This window comes from Neomonachus schauinslandi, chromosome 4, assembly GCF_002201575.2.
Source record: "Neomonachus schauinslandi chromosome 4, ASM220157v2, whole genome shotgun sequence".
In the NCBI taxonomy this organism is placed as follows: domain Eukaryota; kingdom Metazoa; phylum Chordata; class Mammalia; order Carnivora; family Phocidae; genus Neomonachus; species Neomonachus schauinslandi.
The window spans coordinates 78,076,827-78,099,990 of record NC_058406.1 but is presented as its reverse complement, the minus strand read 5'-3'; the positions used below and the strand labels follow the sequence as shown (position 1 = coordinate 78,099,990).

The 23,164-nt window shown below is 38.3% G+C and overlaps 1 protein-coding gene across 3 annotated transcripts in view; it reads right to left on the bottom strand.

The window, feature by feature from the left end:
* ABCD3 (ATP binding cassette subfamily D member 3) overlaps positions 1-23,164 on the bottom strand; it is a 78,621-nt gene that overhangs the window by 1,682 nt on the left and 53,775 nt on the right. For all 3 annotated transcript variants that reach the window (XM_021689954.2, XM_044914566.1, XM_044914567.1), the window contains 6 exons: positions 12,200-12,277; positions 12,028-12,093; positions 11,836-11,925; positions 11,248-11,367; positions 6,121-6,225; positions 1,901-1,957 (listed from right to left, as the gene is read on the bottom strand). In XM_021689954.2, the coding sequence (XP_021545629.1) occupies positions 1,901-1,957; positions 6,121-6,225; positions 11,248-11,367; positions 11,836-11,925; positions 12,028-12,093; positions 12,200-12,277 (516 nt within the window). The remainder of the gene's footprint in view (positions 1-1,900; positions 1,958-6,120; positions 6,226-11,247; positions 11,368-11,835; positions 11,926-12,027; positions 12,094-12,199; positions 12,278-23,164) is intronic.

Genomic DNA, 23,164 nt, shown 5'->3' with positions numbered 1-23,164 from the left:
ATTGGAAATTATTTTAAGCCACTAATACCTTCAGGAAGTTTTATACCCAGAAAGGTAAGACCAAATGAAGAAATCCACTCTTTTTAATATAGCAACAACATAATTCTGCTTGGAGTGGACAAAGTACTTTCCTTTATGAGAACTAAAATACCAAAATTCCTCATTATTTTGAAGGAATCAAATGTTTAAGCACCCTACAAATCAGAATGCTTCCGTAACTCCGCAACCAAGGATCTGATGTACCGCAGGCTGAACTGTGCTAAGCGTAAGCCTATTCAATAGCGCAGTCTTGAATACTTCCTTTATCTGGTCTCCTGGATCAGTTCGGAACCTCTAACTTAAGGCTTTTGATTTGTTCCTGGTCTTAGTAGAGGAGGAAAAGAGCTCTATGTATATATGCCTGTATATCCCATCCTATGAAGACACTTAGGACAGCAGCTACAAAGGCTTGTTTTATTTAGCAGCTTTTTATTTACGGAAAAGACGTGTTTTTCCATCTTCTATCTTATTATTTCTTAGCTATTCTGGCCTCTGACATTGCGGTCTGTGTCATCCCTCCTTCACATAATCACTGCTTGACATTCTGTGCTTGTCTCCCTGACCAGAAGGAGAGGGGAGGTCAAATCCAAGCACTCCCACAGCCCTGTGGCTGTGACGTTTACGAGCTCCTGAGAAAACACAAAGGCTTGGATACTTTTTAAACTGCTTTGATTATTAGTTATTCAACTTCTCATTTCATTCTGAAAAATGGACAAATTGTAATATACCGTAAGATAATAAAAAGTATCTTTAAAAGTCACACAGCTATATACAGAATTCCATTATTTTTACTAAATACTTTCATACAGGCTACCTCTTCGATGCTCACAGTAATCTAGGAGACAGGAAGGCAAGGATCAATAAACTTTATTATATGAAGGAAGCAACTGATGCCAGAAACAGTGGTGCTTGAACCCAGGTTTTCTGACTTCAAATCCCATGCTCTTCATTTTATCATTTGTACACTCTCATCTTAACCATAAGGTTCTTGAGGGTAATGACAGTACTCTGTGTCCCCCAAGGACATTTAGCCCAGTACCTGGCGAAAAAGTTGCCCCATCAGGTATGTATTTTATGGAACAAGATACCCCATACCATTTAATTTTTCTCAAACCCTTCCTTTTACCTAAAATGTCTTTATCATTTAGGAAGGAAAAAAGGAAGGAAGGAAGAGAAGAAGGAAGGGAAGAGAGAAAGAGAGAGGGAAAGGGAAGGGGAGGGGAGGGAAGAGTTGAGTTAACAGGGTTTAGTTTGGGGGGTTGATCATTTTACATGAAGAGCTGAAAAGAACTGCCACACTGAGAATGAATGGCACTGCTAAAACACCAGGATACATAAGGGATCTGTACCAGTGCAAACCTCACTGTAATCTCTACATCAATTATAGTGACTACTTAATGATTCTATGTTATTACAGTGCAATGATGAACACAGCTGACATAATTCAGTTTCCCCTTACAGCCATAATCTCACTAAAAATGTCCTTAAACTTTCTGCCATCTAATCTTTCCTAAGACTCTTCCCCTTCTGTCAATACTGGGTGGTGAGAAAAACTTTACTTAGCCATAGCTGTGATAAGGTTGTGTAAATTTTAGTTATTATACAATAGTCATTTATAAAAACGGAGAACCACTAACTGGCTCTCTAATATCTCTCAAATCAACTAGGGCTTAGTATGTATTACAGCTTTCAAAACTGACAACTACAATAATATTTAAGGAAAATCTAGAATCACCTTTTGTCCTTCAAGGTATATAGTTATAAGAGAACATACACCAAGATCTAAAACCATAATCACCTGAATTCACATATTTAAATAAGATAAAATTCCACTATACCATTCAATATAAGAAATACAAACCTCATGGTGTTTCCAAAGAGACTTTCTATGTGACACAGTGAAGAGGGTGATGCCGACCTAATACAAAGAAAATGATTTAGGTTTATATCAATAACACAGAATCACAAATCAAACTCATCTATATATTTCAAGCTATTAAAATGACTGTCTTCAGAAGCTATAATTAAAAATCAATGTAAAAGAGAAAGAATTACAACTGATGCCAATGTTCAAGGTAATGTGAAGTACAGACCATCAACCACATAATAAAAACACACAAGTATCAATAAATTCTTTTTTTTTTTTTTAAGATTTTATTTATTTGACAGAGAGAGACATAGCGAGAGAGGGAACACAAGCAGGGGGAGTGGGAGAGAGAAGCAGGCTTCCCGCCGAGCAGGGAGCCCGATGTGGGGCTCGATCCCAGGACCCTGGGATCATGACCTGAGCTGAAGGCAGATGCTTAACGACTGAGCCACCGAGGTGCCCCAGTATCAATAAATTCTTTAAGAAAAAAAAAAAAAAAACTAACAGGTACTAGCATTAAATGTACTATTTTGTTTGGGGCAGAAAATATACATCCTGACACAGTTTCTATTTTATTGTGAAAAATATATGAAAAGAGCACAAGAATAGTAAAAATAGCAAGAGGTCAAAATCAGGAAAATTAAATCAATATAATACTGTCTACGGTCAATCTGTTTTTCAAATAAAGAGTCATAATCCTTTATTGGAACCCCTGTTTTGGAATGTGTCTGGGAATTCAGATTTTGGAAAAGCAGTATTATCACCAGCATTCTGGGGCAGAAAATATATTAATGTTTCTGTGGCAACATATAAGAACACTGACATTGAGACAAGTTAAGAGTTTAAATATCTTAGTTTAGGCAAGGTTTGGCTACCCCATTAAACATGCTACAAAATAATGAAAAATCTTTTGGGTTTTGAAACCTTATTGGTTTTTTTTTTTTTAAGATTTTATTTATTATATTTGAGCGAGAGATAGCATGAGGAGGACGAGGGGCAGAGGGAGAAGCAGACTCCCCACTGAGCGGGGAGCCTGACATGGGGCTCAATCCTGAGACTCCAGGATCATGACCTGAGCTGAAGGCAGACGCCTAACCAACTCAGCCACACAGGTGCCCCAAAACCTTACTGGTTTTTAGACTGTAAATAAAGATTTAGAGATTTCTAATAAATATTTTTTTAAAACCCCACTAATCAATATAACTGCAGATGCTCTGGATCAGTGGTTCTCACCTGGGGGGGAGGGGAGGAGTTTTATCCCTTAGGGGACACTTGGCAATGTCTGGAGACATTTTTGATTGTCGCAAGTGAGAGTGCTACTAGCATCTAATGAATAGAGGTCAGAGATGCTGTCAAATATCCTATAAAGCCACATCTTCCCATAGTTTGGCTATTGTGGACATTGCTGGAGCAGTAGGGGGTGGGAGGGATGGGGTGGCTGGGTGATAGGCATTGGGGAGGGTATGTGCTATGGTAAGCGCTGTGAATTGTGTAAGACTGATGAATCACAGACCTGAACCTCTGAAACAATAATACATTATATGTTCAAAAAAAAAAAAAAAAAGAAAATAGGAAGGGAAAAAACGAAGGCAGGGAAATCGGAGGGGGAGACGAACCATGAGAGACTATGGACTCTGAGAAACAAACTGAGGGTTCTGGGGGGGGGGGGGCTGGGGGGATGGGTTAGCCCAGCGATGGGTGTTAAGGAGGGCATGTATTGCATGGAGCACTGGGTGTTATATGCAAACAATGAATCATGGAACGCTACATCAAAAACTAATGATGTAATAATGTATGTTGACTAACATAACGTAATAAAAAAAAAAAAAAATCCCAGAAAAGCAAAGGACAGCTCCTCACAACTAAGGATTATCCAACCCAAAATGTCAACAGAGATGAGACGGAGAAACCCTGCTCTACATCGAGGTTTCTTAAAATGGATCTCTCAAGGCTGACAGAGATAAATGCCAGAGTATCCAGATAACTCCATCATGAGTTCTAATTTTATTTTCATTTTGATAATTTTTTAAAAATTAGCCTAAGTATAATCTGGATCATTTCTACCATGAGATTTAAGTGCCCAAGTCTGTGTTTGTACTTCTGCTGGTACCAAGTGATTATTTAAAGTGATAGCACTTGGGGTGCCTGGGTAGCTCAGTCAGTAAAGTGTCCGACCCTTGATTTCCGCTCAAGTTATGACCTCAGGGTTATGAGTTGGAGCCCCGCTTCAGGCTCTGTGCTGGTGTGGAGCCTGCTTAAGATTCTTTCTCTCCCTCTGCTCCTCCGTCCCCCGCTCTCTCTCTCTCTCAAACAAACAAATAAATAAATAAAGTGATAGCACTTAAAACTTTTAATGTGCCATAACTCTGGATGCCATGTGGAAAGATTCTCAAATTGGTTACAAACTGCATGACAAAATAAGTTATCAGAGTAAAACATTTCAATGATACAACACTTATTTTATTTTTGAAAGCTCACTTCAGATATTATTTTTTATGATTCTACAGTAATTGGATCAGATCTCAACTTAATGAAAGCATTCTTTCTGATAGAATTACGTAAGTAAGATACATAAGCAAAATTCAAAATATAAGATCTGGACCTCAGACTATATCTTTCCATAATTAAATCCCAAACTGGTGGCTTAGTTTCAGCAAAACAGTATCAGAGGTCTCTTTAATGTTACCAACTTGAAACTGTTTTGTCTATACTTAATTTGTAAATTTATATTTGTTTTATGGCTGTAATTGAGCTCTAAGTTCAAGGAGTTCATACCTCATTTCATGCTTATACATATTCAACTCCTATTACAGTAATATAATTTTAACTATCAACTGGGGACCCCATAAGAATTTTCTTCTTTTAAATGGAATCTATACTTTATAGGAAAATTGCATCTTATGTGGGGACATAGAGCCTATAACTAAATATAAGGGGACAGCACACGGTCAAAATTACCAGCAAAGAGCCTCTAAATCACTTATCAAATAGAGACCACACCTCCAATACCTATAAATCTGAAAGTTCATATGAACAGATACATAAAAAGATTATAAATGACCAAAACTGATTCAAAAATAGAAAACAAACCATTAAAGAAATAAAATCAGTACAGAAAAATCTTCCTACAAAGATTAATGTAGCAAATTTATTCTTCCGTCATTATACCTATGCTTCTCAAACTTTAATGTGCATTTGAATCTTCTGGGAATTTGGTTAAAATGTGGACTCTAATTTGGTAGGGCCAGAGAGTCTACATTCTAACAAGCTCCCAGAAGATGCTGATCAATGACCACACTTTGAATAGTATGAATTCATACTGTAAATATGCAACATGACCTTTTTATATTTACTGTAAACCCCCAAATAACACTTACAACTTGCTGAAAGACTCTTGCACTTCCTCTACTTACATAACACTGTAAAACAGTTAGGATATACTGCTCTTATTCTCAAAATCCAACAAGAGTATAGATGGTGTGACAATCACCACAGAACTACTAACTAGTTAAAGAATGGTATCAATAAGCATAGCTTCAGAAAAGGCTACCAAAGGAAATGGGTAAAATGTTGCCCAGGCCAGAGGAAAAAAAAAAAAACCTGAAACTACCAAATGACTACTATCAAGTTTTCCTAATTAAAAAAAACAAATGATATTTAGGTTTCATTCTTAATCTGAACACATTAAGAAAATATCAGTTTAGGGCGCCTGGGTGGCTCAGTCGTTAAGCATCTGCCTTCAGCTCAGGTCATGATCCCAGAGTCCTGGGATCGAGCCCCACATCAGGCTCCCTGCTCCGCGGGAAGCCTGCTTCTCCCTCTCCCTCTCCCACTCCCCCTGCTTGTGTTCCCTCTCTGGCTGTCTTTCTGTCAAATAAACAAAACCTTTAAAAAAAAAAAAAAGAAAAGAAAATATCAGTTTATTAACTCTGAGTATAGGGAATGAGGTAAAAGGGAAGTAAATTTAAAAATAGTATTTGTTTCAAATCTAAGATACAGCTAAAGAGAATTATATGCAGAATTCATTTACAATTCTTTTTTTTAACTCATCTATTATCATTTGAAATCTTTATTAAAGCAGATAGAACATCCTTTGATAGTAATTTTGTTACTTAATAACTTGAAATCTTCTCTTTGGATAGATATTTGGTTGGACACAGAGTAAACCAAGAAGAATGACAGGGACCCTCAAACTGAGAACCTGAAATGCTTACCTTTCGACAATGACTATAAATGTAGCCTTCCACATCCACACTAACTGCACTTGTGCATTCATCCAAAATGGCAAACTGGGGTTTATGATAAAACAATCTTGCCATCTAAAGCATAAAAAGAAATATTTTGTATAACCACACGCAGAAATTGATAAGCTAAAATAGATTTACCTTAAAGTAAATATGCGCTGAGTCTTGTAAAACCAAGTATGAAAATTATTTTAACTCAAAAAACCTACTTCCCCAAAACAGAAACAATTAAAAAAAAAAAAAAAAGCCCGACGTATTTTTACTATCTTCCTGAACAAAGGGGAAAATGTAACACATGGGAAATTGACTGTTAAGAGTTAATCCAAAACATTTAAGACAGATGTGAAATGAAGTTGAGTTTTAAACTATTAGAGAAAGTTCTCTAAACAAGATTAGAGGGTACATATTTTAACCAAATCTTAGAATTCAAACTCCAGATGGCTTAAGTGCAAAAATGTGTTTATTTCTAAACATTCTGTTAAGTAATGTCAATTAATATTAAGCTGCCAATTAATATTTCCACCAATAATTTTTGAGTGCACCTGTTTGATATCCCTGAGGTTAATACTGGATGTGCTCAATTTTTAAAGGCTCTGCTAGTTTTATAAGTAAAAATTAACACCAAGATTATTATAGCTTCCATTTCTTCAATTAGCAAGAATGCTGAACACTTTCTCATTTATTTTCCATATGTATTTTATTTTCTGGGAATTATTTACTCTGATCCTTTGTCTAACTGATATTCCAATTGGTCATCTACACCTAGCAATGATCACCATGTGTCAAGACCAATGGACACTTTTCTATCCTACCCAATTTATCTTTTCTGCTACATGCAATTCAGATGACCACTTCCTCCTTCTTGAGAAAGTGACAGTGAAACCACAGTCTTAACATTTCTTCTCACTTCTTAGACTGCTTCCTCAGTTTTTTTTTCCAGCATTTTCTTCTTCTCTTGACTATTAATATTGGGGTTCCTCAGGGCCAATTCCTCTTTATCCTATGTTGTCTCTCCCTGAGTGATCTGATTGAATCTCATGATTCCAAATATTATTTACATTTGTGAACTCTCAATACATATCTCTTGCACATCCTTCTCTTCAAATTTCTAGACTGCTAAATAAAAATTCCTATTTGATATTTCTACTCAGTTACCGAATTTTCCCCTTAAAATCCATCCAACCACCCCACTGCACCTTAAACATTTCAGAAAATAACACTATCAAACAGCTGCTCAAGCTAGAAGGCCACAAGTCCTCCCTTTTTCTCCTCCCTTTCAAACTCCCACCCTCGTATTTTTTACGTCTTTCTGAAAGGACCAGAAGAGATCAAATATAGAGTATGTATATCTGCACACATGCATAAATGAAGGAAAGAATATGATAAAGTCAGAGGAGAGAGGGTCCAAAAACAGGGAGACATTTAGCCTTTCTCAAGAGGATGGATGACATATCCTCCACAGACAGAAGGAGAGAGGTCAGAACAGTTCAGCGTGAACTTAATTAAGAGGACTGATTATCTGAAGGCATTCCACAAATGCCCCTCCCCTGTGTTCCCATGGAACTCTGCATACCTTCATCATCACACCTGGCGTATTACATGGCAATCGTCTCATGTGTCTCTCTCCCACTATGCTGTTAGTACTTGATACCACAATATGAGAGGGACTGTAAAGTGAATAGTACTTAACACTGCAGTGGTAGTACCACCTGAGCCTGACAAGCACCCACCCACCCACCCCCACCCCCACCCCCGCTGAGGTAAGCTTTACTAGCTATCTTTGCTTGGCAGCCTACTTCACTGTGCTATAGTTCAATTTCCTCTGTACAAGGGGGCACGCAACAGTTCCTGCCTCAAAGGACTTAGAAGAATTCAATGTAAAGGGCTTAGCCTACCACCTATCTATCAAGTGCTCAATAAAAATGAGCTGTCAGTGACTGACACGGTAACAGCTTCTCTTTTTTCTTCAAGCAGGTGAGTTGTTCTGCTGGGAGTAGGAAATGGAGTAGAAAGCCTGAGACTGGTAGTTTTTAAATGATTATCATAAAAAATGAGAGAGAGGGGCAAAAGTAAGTAAAATGATCACCAAAGAACACTGTGAGCCCCTATAAGCTTGAAAACCATGCAAGTGTGTGGCACCAAACCACATCATTCTGATCTTTCAGCTGCGCTCAGAAGCCTACGTACAGAAATGCCAACGCCAAGAACTGTTTTTGGGCTGAAGCTGAGCTAATATGAGGAAACAAAAAGTGGGAAAGGAAGTTAAGGGGAAAGGATCATTTGTTCATTCCTTTAAGAAATATCTCCTGAGTACCTCCTATGCGCCAGGTCCTGGATTATTAAGTCTGTACTGGACAGGAAAGGAAGCAGAGTCAGAAGGGGACTGATCAATCATAAGAAAAGGGAGGGGTCAATATTCAAGATATCAGTGAGTCTGAAGAAGGGAGACAGTTGCCAGTTAGGTAAAAGAAAAATAATTAATTAAAAAAATGGTTTTAAAAAACACAATTTTATGACAGAGGTATCTCTAGTAAGGGGGTTTTGGCCCTTTATACTTTTATAAATATTCCAACTTTTCTATCATACATACTTCTTCATAATTCATAATTTTAAAAAAAGCCCCACTGCTATAGGAAGAACAAGCATAGTGGAGTGGGAAAGAGAACTATCCGTCAGAGAAATAAGATACTGCAACTTACAATACTGCGTAGAGCAACCCTGGCCGGTACTGGCTGGGCCCAAAGGAGTGCAAAGGAGGTAAGGAAAATATTACTTGAGACTCTGAGGGGCACTGAGGGAAGAGAACTGGATACAGTCCACCTGCACATCAGAGGCTATGTAATGTACTGGTCAGGAGCAACAAGTCTCATGTCAGACCCGCCTGCACTTGAATCTCCATTCTGCTACTCAGTAGCCACGTGGCATTAGGAGGCTACTTAAGCCCTCAAGTCTTTCCTTGTACCTTAATTCTCAGGGCTGTTGGGACAATTACGTAGAGTCTGGCATTCGAAACCAGTCCTTCCCTCATCATTATCCCAGTGTACTTTGATAGCTATAACTGAAGACTGCCTTGTGTTACAGTTAGTTGAGAATATTTAGATCTCCTAACTAGATTATTAAGGGCAGGCACCTATCTCAGTGCCTTACGAAGAGCAGATTCCCAGCTAGTAGCGAACTCTGTGGAAATTATACCATGATTAAGTTTTTTCACCAAAATTATGGAATAATAATCTTAATTCCCTACATTCACTGACTGTTCTCAAGGAATTTTAGAAATGTGTTCACCAGACCTCCCTTTTATTCAGTAGTATTATTCCATTCCCTCCCATTCAAATCGGACTTTCCTTACCCAAAAGTTCTGTTTACACCAACCATCCTCCACTCGTATATCCACTGTTTTGGGTGGCTAGACCTTTCAAGTCTGTTCTTCCTAAAAAATGCTAATTTTTATGATTTATAAATTATTAACTTTCATAATTTATAAAAATTATGTCCTCACTTACCTCAATTTTTTACTTTGCAAACTTTCAAGCCTACCCAAACACTGTAAGAGCGGTAAAATGACCATACAAAAACTTTGCCCAATTTCACCAACCTCGACATCTGTTTTATTAGCTTTCCCCGCCTCCCCACAAACCTTTTGAAGGTAGCAAAAGAATATGCTCTCTCTTAAATTTCACAACCAATTCTCCAAATACTGGTCTATCCAGAACACAACTGCCAACAGCTTGGTCGTGCAACAGGGCCATGGGCGAGTTTCCCCATTTCCCAACCACCTCTATCATGGTGCATCTGGTTTCACAGGGCTCCTCCCTCCACTCCTTCCCTCTCCCCAAGATACCATTTCATTCCTCTAGGCCTTGAATTTCTTATCTTCAAATAAAAACTATCCCCTCTGTACCTTTAAAACCCCCACACAGGATTCCTTAGTTAAACACATTTATTTTTCTTTCTCTGGATTTACACTGTGTGCATTTGTGAATCTTGACCTATCCTTCCATTTTCTTTGAAGTCATAGTAACAGGAACGTAAATTTGTTCTCTTGACTTGCAGTTATTTCTATAGTCATCTTCCAATTAATTGAAGAAACCTCAATCACTTCATATTTTCACTCCTACCACCCAATTTCCATTTTGAGTATGGCTGACATCTCTTTTCTTTTCTTTATGATTCATTCCTCTACAGATTAATCTCATGTTACAGCACTAGCCAGAAAAATCACAGTATCAAGTTGATATTAAGTTCATGCAGAATAGGTATGTTTTGGGAAAAATAACATGCACTGTCAGGGAATAAAAGGCAACAAAAAAGGGAGAATATAATTTAAAGATAATGAGTAAACAATTCAGCAATAAGCCATTTCTTTTGCTGTTTTTCTTTGGCTACAGTTTTCTCTAATTTCTACAAGGTTAACAGTCTGGAAAAAAAAAAAAAAATTCCTCTGCAGCTGCTCAAACTATGGTATGCATAGTTAGAAAATGACTCTTTAAAAGTTAACTCTCTTAACAGCAAGGTATCACTCTTAATATGCAGTGTTTTGTAGTCATGTTTGATCAGGAATAAGTTTAGACAATCATAAAATTAAAACAGCTCCTTGCAAATGCCTCTATTAGGAAAGTGTAAAAATTCTAAATAATTCTGGGTAGTAGATACTGAGCCCTGAAACCAGGATAGATATAACGACAGAGGGGAGGGCAGGAGCAGAAAAAAAAAACTGGGAACAGAGTAGATCATCTCTAACACCTTCAAATACTTCAGAGAGAACAGCTTCAGTGAGGGGTCAGTAGGGAAAAGATATTAAGACATCTTGGACTACCATATAACCCAGGATCAATATGCTAGAAAGTTTCTTTAATTAATCCCCAATGGATTAGTAGTATATAACTGGAAAACTTAGGAATTTTTCAGAATTCTAAATGCACATGCAAGTTATATATTTTGAAGCCCTTTTATTATCATTTAAACTACCCTGTACTGTAACAACTGCTAAATAAAAAGATTAAAATTATGTACCTTGATTAATCAAAATACTGGACTCTATGAGTGACCTTATGCAACCAGTTACACTGTCGTGCAATGTGTTCAGAGTATACATACCGCCATTCTTTGCTTCTCTCCACCACTGAGGACATCCATCCAATCCTGAACACTGTCCCAGCCTCCTTCACGTTCAAGGATATGACCCAACTGGACATTATCTAAATATTCCTTTAGTACCTTTCAGCACAATGATTAAAGATGAAATCAAACTTAATGTAAGCCAACATTCTCTATCTTGCTTTATTTTTTAAACTAGAATCACTATAATTCTATTGCCAATATCACTTCACAAAAGAGTGTGACACAAAGATAGCCCTGAACCCTCACTTCCTATTTATACTAACTCCGACACAACATACCTAGTAGCTTAAAGAGAATAACACTACTGTACATAATTATAGGATGAGGGCAATGAGGAAAAAAAAAAACGGTAGAGACAAGGTTAAATACTCACTAAGCCATATTTAAGCAGAGTAGTTAACATCTTACCTCAATTTGGAAAATTATAATTAATGACAAGGTTTTAGAAGGTTTTACAGGGTAGGATAAACTACCTGGCAGTTAAAATACTTAACTAATCTGATTAAGATAAAGAATCTGAAATGGAGTATTTCCAGTAGGTCTAGGACATAAACGTTTCCTTACTAGATCAGATATCCCCTTCCTTTTCTGATCTTCTCTTCCATCTGGATATATCACTTGGTCTCGAAGTGTTCCAAGAGTCATATAAGGTCTCTGATAATGACAGAGCAAAAATCATTATAAGTGACTTTTTAAAAAAATAAATTAAAAGATCTTTACATCAAAGATTACAAAATAACTCAAACAAGGTCTCACCTGAGGAACATAAAATAACTTCCCTCTCTCAGGTTTAGTTAGACATCCTCCAAAAAGAGGCCATAACTGTAAAAGGAAAAGGAGTGGGGAGAGGAGCAGTTGTAAATTTCACAATGTGGTAGATTGTATGGCAAAACAGGACTGCAAAATCTTGAGGCCAATTTGTACTTACTTCACCAAGAACACGGAAAAGTGAACTCTTCCCACAGCCATTTGGACCACAAATTAAAACATTGGCCCCAGATCGAACCTGAAAGAAAATCAGTCTGTGAAGTAATAGTGAATATATACTCAGTGAACATTTCCTTAGAGTCAAATCATTTTTTGCTAATGATAAGCTTTCTATTTTGTCTGTAAATGTGGTAACAGGTAGAAGAAGTGGAGGGTATGGTTGAAGAGACCTTTCACTTTTGTTTACTTTCAAATGTTACACACTTTTTTTTCATTTAATAATCACTGAGTGAAATCAACTTAATCAGAACACAGAACTACAGCTTACAAATTTTGAGGATTCTTGAAAACAAGTATGTGTGTATATGGTCTTTTTTTTTTAAAAAATGGAATCATACGATATATGTTCTACATGTTACTATTTAACAATATATCACAAATATTATTCCAAGTCAGTATATTCAGATTCCTCCCATCCTATTTTTTTAATACCTACAGTGTATACCATTCTAAGAATGCACCATAATTTACTTAAAAACTTCCTTTTTGTTAAATATTTATGTCATTTGTATTTTGCTTTGCTCTTTTAGATAATACTGCAATGAACCAGAACCAGTGAGCAAATTTATGTATTGGTGAGACATGTTTCTATGGTCAGGTTCTTAGAAGTATATATATATTATAAATATTTACCAAATCGCTCTGCAGGGATGTAAAGTTAAATGAGAAAATGAGAAAATGTAAAGAAAATGAGAAAAGTTCTGAGCTTACGGTCTCATGTAAGTATTTAATCAACGCTGTGAAGAATCAGAAACCTGGGTTACAATTCCAGCTCACAACATCACACAGCAGTGTATCACAGCAGGAAAGAAGACAACAGAGATGTGAGTTACTCTGGTTGTGGAACCTGCCATTGACAAATTTTAACTGTTGAGGCCCTACATTCCTATTATTTAATTCAGTGAATATTTATTGAATGCTCAGTGTCAGGCTCTACTCTAGGTAATGGGGCTACACTAACAAATAAAAGAAAAAAAACAAAACAAAACCTGCCCTTACCACTTTACATTCTAGTAGGAGAGACATACCATAAAGAATACACACAACAAATGAGTAAATTAAATAGCATATTAGAAAATAAGTGCTATGGAGAAAAAAATCTATCAAGGGAAGGAAATTTGGGAGTGGGTGGGGAGGTTACATTTTTTAAGGTGGTCAGGCCAGGTCTCACTGAAAATGGTAACTGGGCAACTCTGAATGGAGTGAATTAGGAGTTTATCTGGAGGAAGACTGCTCCAGCCCAACCCCACCCACAAAAAGCTGGTTCAAAGGCACTGAGACAGGAATGTACCTATCCTGGTCAAAAAAAACAGAAAAGAGGCTGAGAAAAACAGGGAGGAAAGAGTAGTAGGAAAAAAACAGAGAGGTAAGAGACTGGGGGAGGGCAGTGCAGGCAAATTCAACAGGGCACTGGGAGCCACTGCAAGGACTACCTTTGACTTTGATGAAACACGGAGCCACCATCAGCATTATTCCTAATAGCCAAAGGTGGAAGCAACTGAAGAGGATGAATGGATGAACAAAATGTGGTCTATCCATACAGTGGAAGAGTATGCAGCCTTGAAAACGAATGAAATTCTGACACCTGCCACAACACGGATGAACCCTGAAGACATCATCAAGCTAAGGACATAAGCTAGACACAAAAGGATAACTCTTGTAGGACTCCACTTCTATGAAGTTCCTAGAACAGTGATATCCATAAAGGAGAATAGTAGTTACCAGGGGCTGGGAGGAGGGGTGGGGGGAGGGGGAATGAGGAGTTATTATTTAATGGGTATAGAGTTTCTATCTCTTATGATGAAAGAGTCCTGGGGATGGTTAGTGGTGATGGCTGCACAACACTGTAAATGAACTTAGTGCCACTGAACTATTTACATAAGAATGGTTAAGAGTACATTTTATGTTATGTACATTTTGTCAATAAAAAAAATTTTAATGGCTGAAAGGGGTAAATTTTATGTTATATATATTTTACCACAATAAAAAAAGAATGAGTTTCTGGGCACCTGGGTGGCTAGGTCAGTTGGGTGGCTGACTCTTATTTCAGTTCAGGTCATGATCTCAGGGTCATGACATCCAGCCCGCTGTTGGGCTTCACACTCACTGGGGAATCCGCCTCAGGATTCTCTTTCTCCCTCTCCCACTGCCCCTACCCCAGCTCTCTTTCTGTCTCCCTGTCTCTCTCGTTCTCAAATAAATCTTATTTTTTTAAAAAAAGAATGAGCTTCTAAAAAAGGTTGAGAATTACTAGCCTACCACATAACTGATCTGTAATAAAATACCACATCGTATGCATGTCTGTTAGAGAATAAACTATATGGAATGATTTTTCCAGAAAAATGAACTGTCCCTTTTTCTGAGAAATTATTTTAAAGAATCTTTTTGATGAACTTCCTAAGCAATTACCTATTACCTTTTCCTATGAAATTGAACATCGTGAATATTCCTAATAATTCAATTTCCTGTGAAACTGAAGATAGTGAATATTCCTGACAGACTTCTTCCTAAGCAATTACCTACTTACTATCTTTTCCTGTGAAATGGAGTATAGTGAATACTTCTGATTATATATAATAATTTTACTTTACTATAATAGTGATATCCTTAGGAGCTCCTAAAGTTCAGGGCTATTAATTAAACGGTCCCCTACTACTATGCTTTGAGGAATGTCAGCCATATATATTGTCTTCTATTCCTAACTGTTCATTGTGATTTTCATCAGTAGCCAATATTTCTCCATACTATTTGTTGCAATATGCCAGGAAACCCAAATATATAATGATCTGTAAACATAGTAACTAGACTTAAGAGATATCTAAAGGCATTCTCTTTTATGCTCAAACATCTTAGATTCAGCATTAACTTTACCCCCATGGCTTTTGGCAATGTTGGACAAATTTCCTATATGACATCAGCCATGATAAGCCAGCAATAGTTTTTCCATAGTAAAGATTTTTCAAAATGTTTTTATTTCCCCCCCAGGTTAAATTAAGACTAAAAGATAAGGGTAACTTTCGCTGAAAATTAAGTTCTTAATAACACTGTATTACTGAGGTTCCTGGACTGGTTTAACGTGACAACAGTAGCTTTATACGGCTATTTTTTCTTTTAATGTTTCAAGTTTTATTTAAAATTTAGTTAACATATAGTTTAATATTAGTTTCAGGAGCAGAATCCATCATCACTAACATATGGCACCCAGCGCTCATCACAAGTACCCTCCTTAACACACATCACCCATTTAGCCCATCCCCGACTCACCTCCCCTCCAGCAACCCTCAGTTTGTTCTCTATAGTTAAGAGTCTGTTTTACGGTTTGCTTCCCTCTTTTTTTTTTTTCCCCCTTTCCCCTAATGCTCATCTGTTTTCTTAAATTCCACATAGGATGTACCACTATATTTTTACCAATTAAAATACGCCCCCCCATATAAGACTTTCTGATAAATCCAACTTTAGAATTTACCTTAATAATGTCATCAAAAACAGTTCTACACACAAATATGATTTAAGTAAAAGAGAGATTATACAAAAGTATGCTGCTTATGAAGATTCATAGGCATCTTCAAATATCAGAAACATGCCTTACTAAAAGGGTAAAAATTTTAAATAACTTACAAAGTATTATTTTAACACCCACGTTATAACCTACAAGTCATTAATCTTTTAGGGTCTACTCAGTCTACATCTAAATAAATGTCTGTTCTGGGGGAGTTTATAAAAGAATGAGGTATAAAATGTCCTATTCCGAAGAAGCTTATATTATTTTGTTATTATGTAAAACAAAAGACAAAAAAATAATCATAAAGCATTAAACATTTATTTTTTGGTGGCCAAGGCTGTTTTATTATGCCTCCGTCTAGGTGAAAGAAATCCTTATTTTCAAATAAGCTAAATGGGTAGAAGGTTACAAAGAACTGAAGGATGTGTGTTAAATAAAGGCTATGCTAAGAAAAATGATGGAAAGACAGAATAAATGGGAAAAGGCCAAGTCTAACTTAAAACACCTTAAGTCAGAGCGAGAGAGAAGAGGAATTCGTTACAGAAGACCCAAAGAAACAGCTTCCATTGAAGAGAAGACAAACTAAGAATCAACAGGATAGCAACAGGTGGTATAGAACATGGTCACAAAGTAAAAAAACTTGAACAAGCAGGGGCATAACTAGGGACTCAAATAGGACTTTCCTATTGAAACCAAACTAAGAGCAAGAAAGTGAAGGGTTTGAGACTATAAAAGTAAAGTTACAGGGACTGATGGCTAGAAGTATATTAAATCCAAACATAAGGGCTTTAAAGGAAGAGCTTCTGGACACTTCAGTGTGGTAACCATGTGACAAAGTAATATCACAGATGATAATCATCTTACCTCTTCTATGTTTTTTTTTTTAAATTATTATGTAATGTTAGTCACCATACATTACATCATTAGTTTTTGATGTAGTGATACACGGTTCATTGTTTGCATATAACAACCAGTGCTCCACGCAGTACCTGCCCTCCTTAATACCCATCACTGGGCTAACCCATCCCCCCACAACCCCCTCTGAAACCCTCAGTTTCCCTGGAGTCCATAGTCTCTCATGGTTTGTCTCCCCCTCTGATTTCCCCCCTTCATATTTCCCTTCCTTCTATTAATGTCCTCCATGCTATTCCTTATGTTCCACAAATAAGTGAAACCATATGATAATTGACTTTCTTTCTCTGCTTGCCTTATTTCACTTAGCATAATCTCCTCCAGTTCCACCCATGTTGATGCAAATGGTGGGTATTCATCCTTTCTGATGGCTGAGTGATATTCCATTGTGTATATGGACCACATCTTCTTTATCCATTCATCTGTTGAAGGGCATCTCAGCTCTTTCCACAGTTTGGCTATTGCGGACATTGCTGCTGTGAACATTGGGGTGATGTGGCCCTTCTTTCACTACATCTGTATCTTTGGGGTAAATACCCAGTAGTGCAATTGCTGGGTTAGGGTAGCTATATATTTTTTTTTTTTTAGGGTAGCTCTATTTTTAACCTTTTGAGGAACCTCCACACTGTTTTCCAAAGTGTCTGTACCAACTTGCATTCCCACCAACAGTGTAAGAGGGTTCCCCTTTCTCCACAACCTCTCCAACATTTGTTGTTTCTTTCCCTGTCCATTTTTGCCATTCTAACTGGTGTAAGGTGGTATATCTCAATGTGGTTTTGATTTGAATTTTCCTGATGGCTAATGATGATGAACATTTTTTCATGTGTCTGTTACCCATTCATATGTCTTCTTTGGAGAAGTGTCTGTTCATATCTTCTGCCCATTTGACTTGACCATTTGTTTTTGGGTGTTGATTTTGAGAAGTTCTTTATAGATCTTGGATACCAGCCCTTTGTCTGTAGTGTCATTTGCAAATATCTTCTCCCATTCCATGGGTTGCCTCTTTGTTTTGTTGACTGTTTCCTTTGCTGTGCAGAAGCTTTTGATCTTGATGAAGTCCCAAAAGTTCATTTTCCCTTTTTTTGTTTCCCTTGCCTTTGGAGACGTGTCTTGAAAGAAGTTGCTGTGGCCGATGTTGAAGAGGTTACTGCCTATGCTCTCCTTTAGGATTTTCACGGATTCCTGTCTCACACTGAGGTCTTTCATCCATTCTGAGTTTATCTTTGTGTATGGTGTAAGAAAATGGTCGCGTTGCATTCTTTTGTATATAGCTGTCCAATTTTCCTAGCACCATTTATTGAAGAGACTGTCTTTTTTCCATTGCATATTTTTCCCTGCTTTGTCGAAGATTAGTTGACCATAGAGTTGAGGGTCCATATCTGGGCTCTCTATTCTGTTCCACTGCTCTGTGTCTGTTTTTGTGCCAGTACCATGCTGTCTTAGTACGGCTTTGCAATATAGCTTGAAATCTGGCAATGTGATGCCCCCAGCTTTGTTTTTCTTTTTCAACATTTCCTTGGTGATTCAGGGTCTTTTCTGGTTCCATACAAATTTTAGGACTGTTTGTTCCAGCACTTTGAAAAATGCCATTGGTATTTTGATCGGGATGGTGTTTAAAGTATAGATTGCTCTGGGCAGCATACACATTTTAACAATGTTTATTCTTCCAATCCATGAGCCTGGAATGTTTTTCCATCTTTTTATGTCTTCTTCAATTTCTTTCAGAAGTGTTCTGTAATTTCTAGGGTAGAGATCCTTTACTTCTTTGGTTAGGTTTATTCCAAGGTATCTTATGGTTTTTGGTGCTATCGTAAATGGAATCAATTCCCTAATTTCTCTTTCCACAGTTACATTGTTAGCGTATAGGAAAGCAACTGATTTCTGTGCATTGATTTTGTATCCTGCCACATTACTGAATTGCTGGATGAGTTCTAGTAATTTGGGGGTGGAGTCTTTTGGGTTTTCCACATAAAGTACCATGTCACCTGCGAAAGAGAGAGTTTGACTTCTTCTTTGCCAATTTGAATATCTTTTATTTCTTTTTGTTGTCTGATTGCAGACAACAGCACTATGTTGAACAGTAGCAGCGAAGAGTGGGCATCCTTGTTGTGTTCCCGATCTTAAGGGAAAGGCTCTCAGCTTTTCCCCATTGAGAATGATATTTGCTGTGGGCTTTTCATAGATGGTTTTTATGAAATTAAGGAATGTTCCCTCTATCCCTGCACTCTGAAGAGTTTTAATCAGGAAAGGATGCTGTATTTTGTCAAATACTTTTTCTGCATCAATTGAGAGAGCCATATGGTTCTTGTCTCTCCTCTTATTAATGTGTTCTATCATATTGATTGATTTGTGAATGTTGAACCACCCTTGCATCCCAGTGATAAATCCCACCTGGTCGTGATGGATAATCCTTTTAATGTACTGTTGGTGATCCTATTAGCTAGAATCTTGTTGAGAATTTTGGCATCCATATTCATCAGGGATATTGGTCTATAATTCTCCTTTTTGATGGGGTCTTTGCCTGGTTTTGGGATCAAGATAATGCTGGCCTCATAGAATGAGTTTGGAAGTTTTCCTTCTATTTTTTTGAAACAGTTTCAGGAGAATAGGTATTATTTCTTCTTTGAATGTTTGGTAGAATTCCCCAGGGAATCCATCAGGCCCTGGACTCTTGTTTTTGGGGAGGTTTTTGATCACTGCTTCAATCTCATTACTGGTTATTGGTCTATTCAGGTTGTCTATTTTTCTTCCTGTTTCAGTCTTTGGAGTTTACAGCTTTCCAGGAAGGCATCCATTTCTTCCAGGTTGCTTAATTTATTGGCATATAGTTGTTGATAATAATTTCTAATAATTGTTTCTATCTCCTTGGTGTTAGTCGTGATCTCTCCCCTTTCATTCATAATTTTATTAATTTGGGTCCTTTCTCTTTTCTTTTGGGTAAGTCTGGCCAGTGGTTTATCGATCTTATTAATTCTTTCAAAGAACCAGCTTCTAGTTTCGTTGATCTGCTCTACTGTATTTCTGGTTTCTAATTCATTGATCTCTGCTCTAATCGTAATTATTTCTCTTCTAATGTGTGGCTTAGGCTTTACTTATTGTTCTTTCTCCAGTTCTTTAAGGTGTAAAGTTAGTTTGTGTATTTGTGATTTTTTTTTTTTTTTTAAAGATTTTATTTATTTGACAGAGAGAGATACAGCGAGAGGAGGAACACAAGCAGGGGGAGCGGGAGAGGGAGAGCAGGCTTCCAGCAGAGCAGGAAGCCCGATGCGGGGCTCGATCCCAGGACCCTGGGACCATGACCTGAGCCGAAGGCAGACGCTTAACGACTGAGCCACCCAGGCGCCCCTGATTTTTCTATTTTTTTGAGTGAGGCTTGGATGGCTATGTATTTCCCCCTTAGGACCGCCTTTGCAGTATCCCATAGGTTTTGGACCAATGTGTTTTCGTTCTCATTGGTTTCCATGAATTGTTTAAGTTCTTCTTTGATTTCCTGGTTGACCCACACATTCTTAAGCAGGATGGTCTTTAGCTTCCAAGTGTTTGAATTTCTTCCAAATTTTTTCTTTCAAAGCATGTGGTCTGAGAATATACAGAGAATCAGTTTCAAAGCATTGTGGTCTGAGAATATACAGAGAATAATCTCAATCTTTTGGTATCGGTTGAGACCTGATTTGTGACCCAGTATGTGGTCTATTCTGGAGAAAGTTCCATGTGCGTTCAAGAAGAATGAGTATTCTGTTGTTTTAGGGTGTAGAGGCCCATCTGGTCCAGTGTGTCATTCAAAGCTCTTGTTTATTTTTCTGCTTAGATGATCTGTCTATTGCTGAGAGTGAAGTGTTGAGGTCTCCTACTATTAACGTATTATTATCAATATGTCTCTTTATTTTGGTTAACAATTGGCTTATGTAGTTGGCTGCTCCCATGTTGGGGGCATAGATATTTACAATTATTAGATCCTCTTATTGGATAGACCCTTTATGAATAATATAGTGTCCTTCTGTGTCTCTAACTATAGTCTTTAGCTTAAAATCTAATTTGTCTGATATGAGAATTGCTACCCCACTTTCTTTTGAGGTCCGTTGGCATGAAAAATGGTTCTCCATCCCTTCACTTTCAATCTGGATGTATCTTTAGGTTCAAAATTAGTCCCTTGTAGACAGCATAGGGATGGGTCACATCTTTTTATCCAAAATGAGTCCCTTGTAGCCAGCATAGGGATGGGTCATGTCTTTTTATCCAATCTGCACCCTGTGCCGGTTCATGGGAGCATTTAGGCCATTCACGTTGACAGTGATTATGTAAAGATATGAATTTATTGTCATCATGTTGCCTGTGAAGACATTGTTTTTATAGATTGTCCCTGTAAATTTCTGTTCTATATCACTCTTGGGGTCTTTCTCCTTTTATAGAACCCCCCCTTAATATTTCTTGCAGGGCCGGCTTGGTGGTCATATATTCTTTCAGTTTCTGCTAGTCTTGGAAGTTCCTTGTCTCTCCATCCATTCTGAATGACAGCCTTGCTGGATGAAGTATCCTTGGCTGCATGTTCTTCTCATTTAGTACCCAAAATATGTCTTGCCATCCCTTTCTGGCTTGCCAGGTCTCTGTGGACAGGTCTGACATTATTCTGATGTTCCTCCCTCCGTATGTAAGAAATCTCTTCCCCCTTGCTGCTTTCAAGATTGTTTCTTTGGATCTAAGATTTGCGAATTGTACTATTATGTGTCATGGTGTCGGTCTGTTCTCATTGATCTTGGGAGGGGTCCTCTCTGCCTCTCGGACACGAAAGCTTGTTTCCTTCCCCAGATTCCTTCCCTCAGCTACGATTTACTCAAATATAACTTCTAGACCTCTCTCTCCCTCCACTCCCTCAGGAATCCCAATAATTCTGATATTGGAACATTTCATTGAGTCACTAATCTCTCTCAGTTTGATCCCTTGGGTTTTAATTTGTTCTTCCCATGCCGCCTCAGTTTCCTTCTTTTCTACCATCTTTTCCTCTAGCTCATTAATTCGTTCTTATGCCTCATTTACCCTGGCAGTCAAAGTATCCAGTTTAGACTGCATTTCATTCATAGCATTTTTCAGTTTGGCCTGATTAGAGCTCATTTCTGCCCTCAGATATTCTATATTGTTGTTAATATTTTTCTCAAGCCTAGATATCACCTTCATAATTGTTACTCTGAAGTTTATTTCTAACATCTTGGTTATATCCATATCCATTAGTTCTGTGGCAGGAGCCACAGTCTCTTGAGTCTTTCCTTTGTTGGGGGTTCCTCCTCTTAGTCATTCTGTTGAGGGGTGGTTGAGGGAATGTAGAGTCCAAAGTATTGACCACAACCCAAGCAAGATGCACCTGTTTTATAGGGACCTTAGGGTTGTCGGCCTCTTGTTCTTCCAGCCTGTCTTCTGGGGGAGGGGCCTGCCATGCTGTTACTCAGGCAACCCTGTTTGGGCAGGGTTTGCCTGCCCCCTGCTCCCTGCCCCCTGGGGGGGGGGGGGCGGTGCTCAGTGAAAACTGTTTTGGGGGGCTTCTGTTCTCTGGCAGCTTTCTACATCTCTTCCAAGAGTCAGAGCAGAAGTGACTGCATCCAAACCTCTGTGTCAGAACACAGAGATCGCAGTCTGTTTTTCAGTGAGCTCTCCAGGCCACACTATCTCCATTTCTGTCTGTGCTGCTATAAACCGCAGCCTCATGGGTTGTGCGCCCCTCAGCAGCGCTCCCAGCTGCCGCTCCCAGGGCCGGGCACGTCTCTGCCCTTCATGCTTCTAAAACCGCCAGCCACCCCCAGTTCACACGCACAAACCCGTAGCTCCAGGTTTCAGTCTGGGGAGCTGCCCTAAAGTCCTTTCCCTGCTACCGGCCCATCTGTGAGTCTGTGCCCAGTCCCCAGAGCAGGAGACTTTTGCCTTCATGGCGTAAGTTCACAGGGGCTCCCTGCCCCTTCCGTTTATCTTCTGATATCTGCCCGCACAATCACTGCTCCCTGCTTCATACCTCGAGACCAACCGCCAGAGATATTCTGTTTGTAGAGATCCAGATATATCTTCTTACATCTCAGGCTGATTTCGTGGGTGTTCAGAATGGTCTGGTAGATATCCAGCTCAATTTAGGGGACCAGTTGAAACAGGGTCCCCTACTCCTCCGCCATCTTTTTTCCTCCTCTATCTCTTCCATGTATGTGTACATACAGATCCCGAAGAACCCCTTCTCACTATGCTTAATCTATGTATACATCTGTATTGCTAGTGGAACCTATTTCTGCATAAAAACAGAGTGAGGGAAAGTGGGAGAAAGGGCCAAGAGGCCAAGAGAAATCCCAGACCCTTTTTCCCCTGGGGTAATGGCAATAAGGGAGCTACTGAAAATCTAACACAGATGGGGTTCTAAGCTCTGCTTTATCTTGAAATCGTCTGGTGGGTTGGCTACCTACTGTGCCAAGGTTGCACACCAAACTAACTAGAGCACCTAGAGTTAAATGAGACAACACT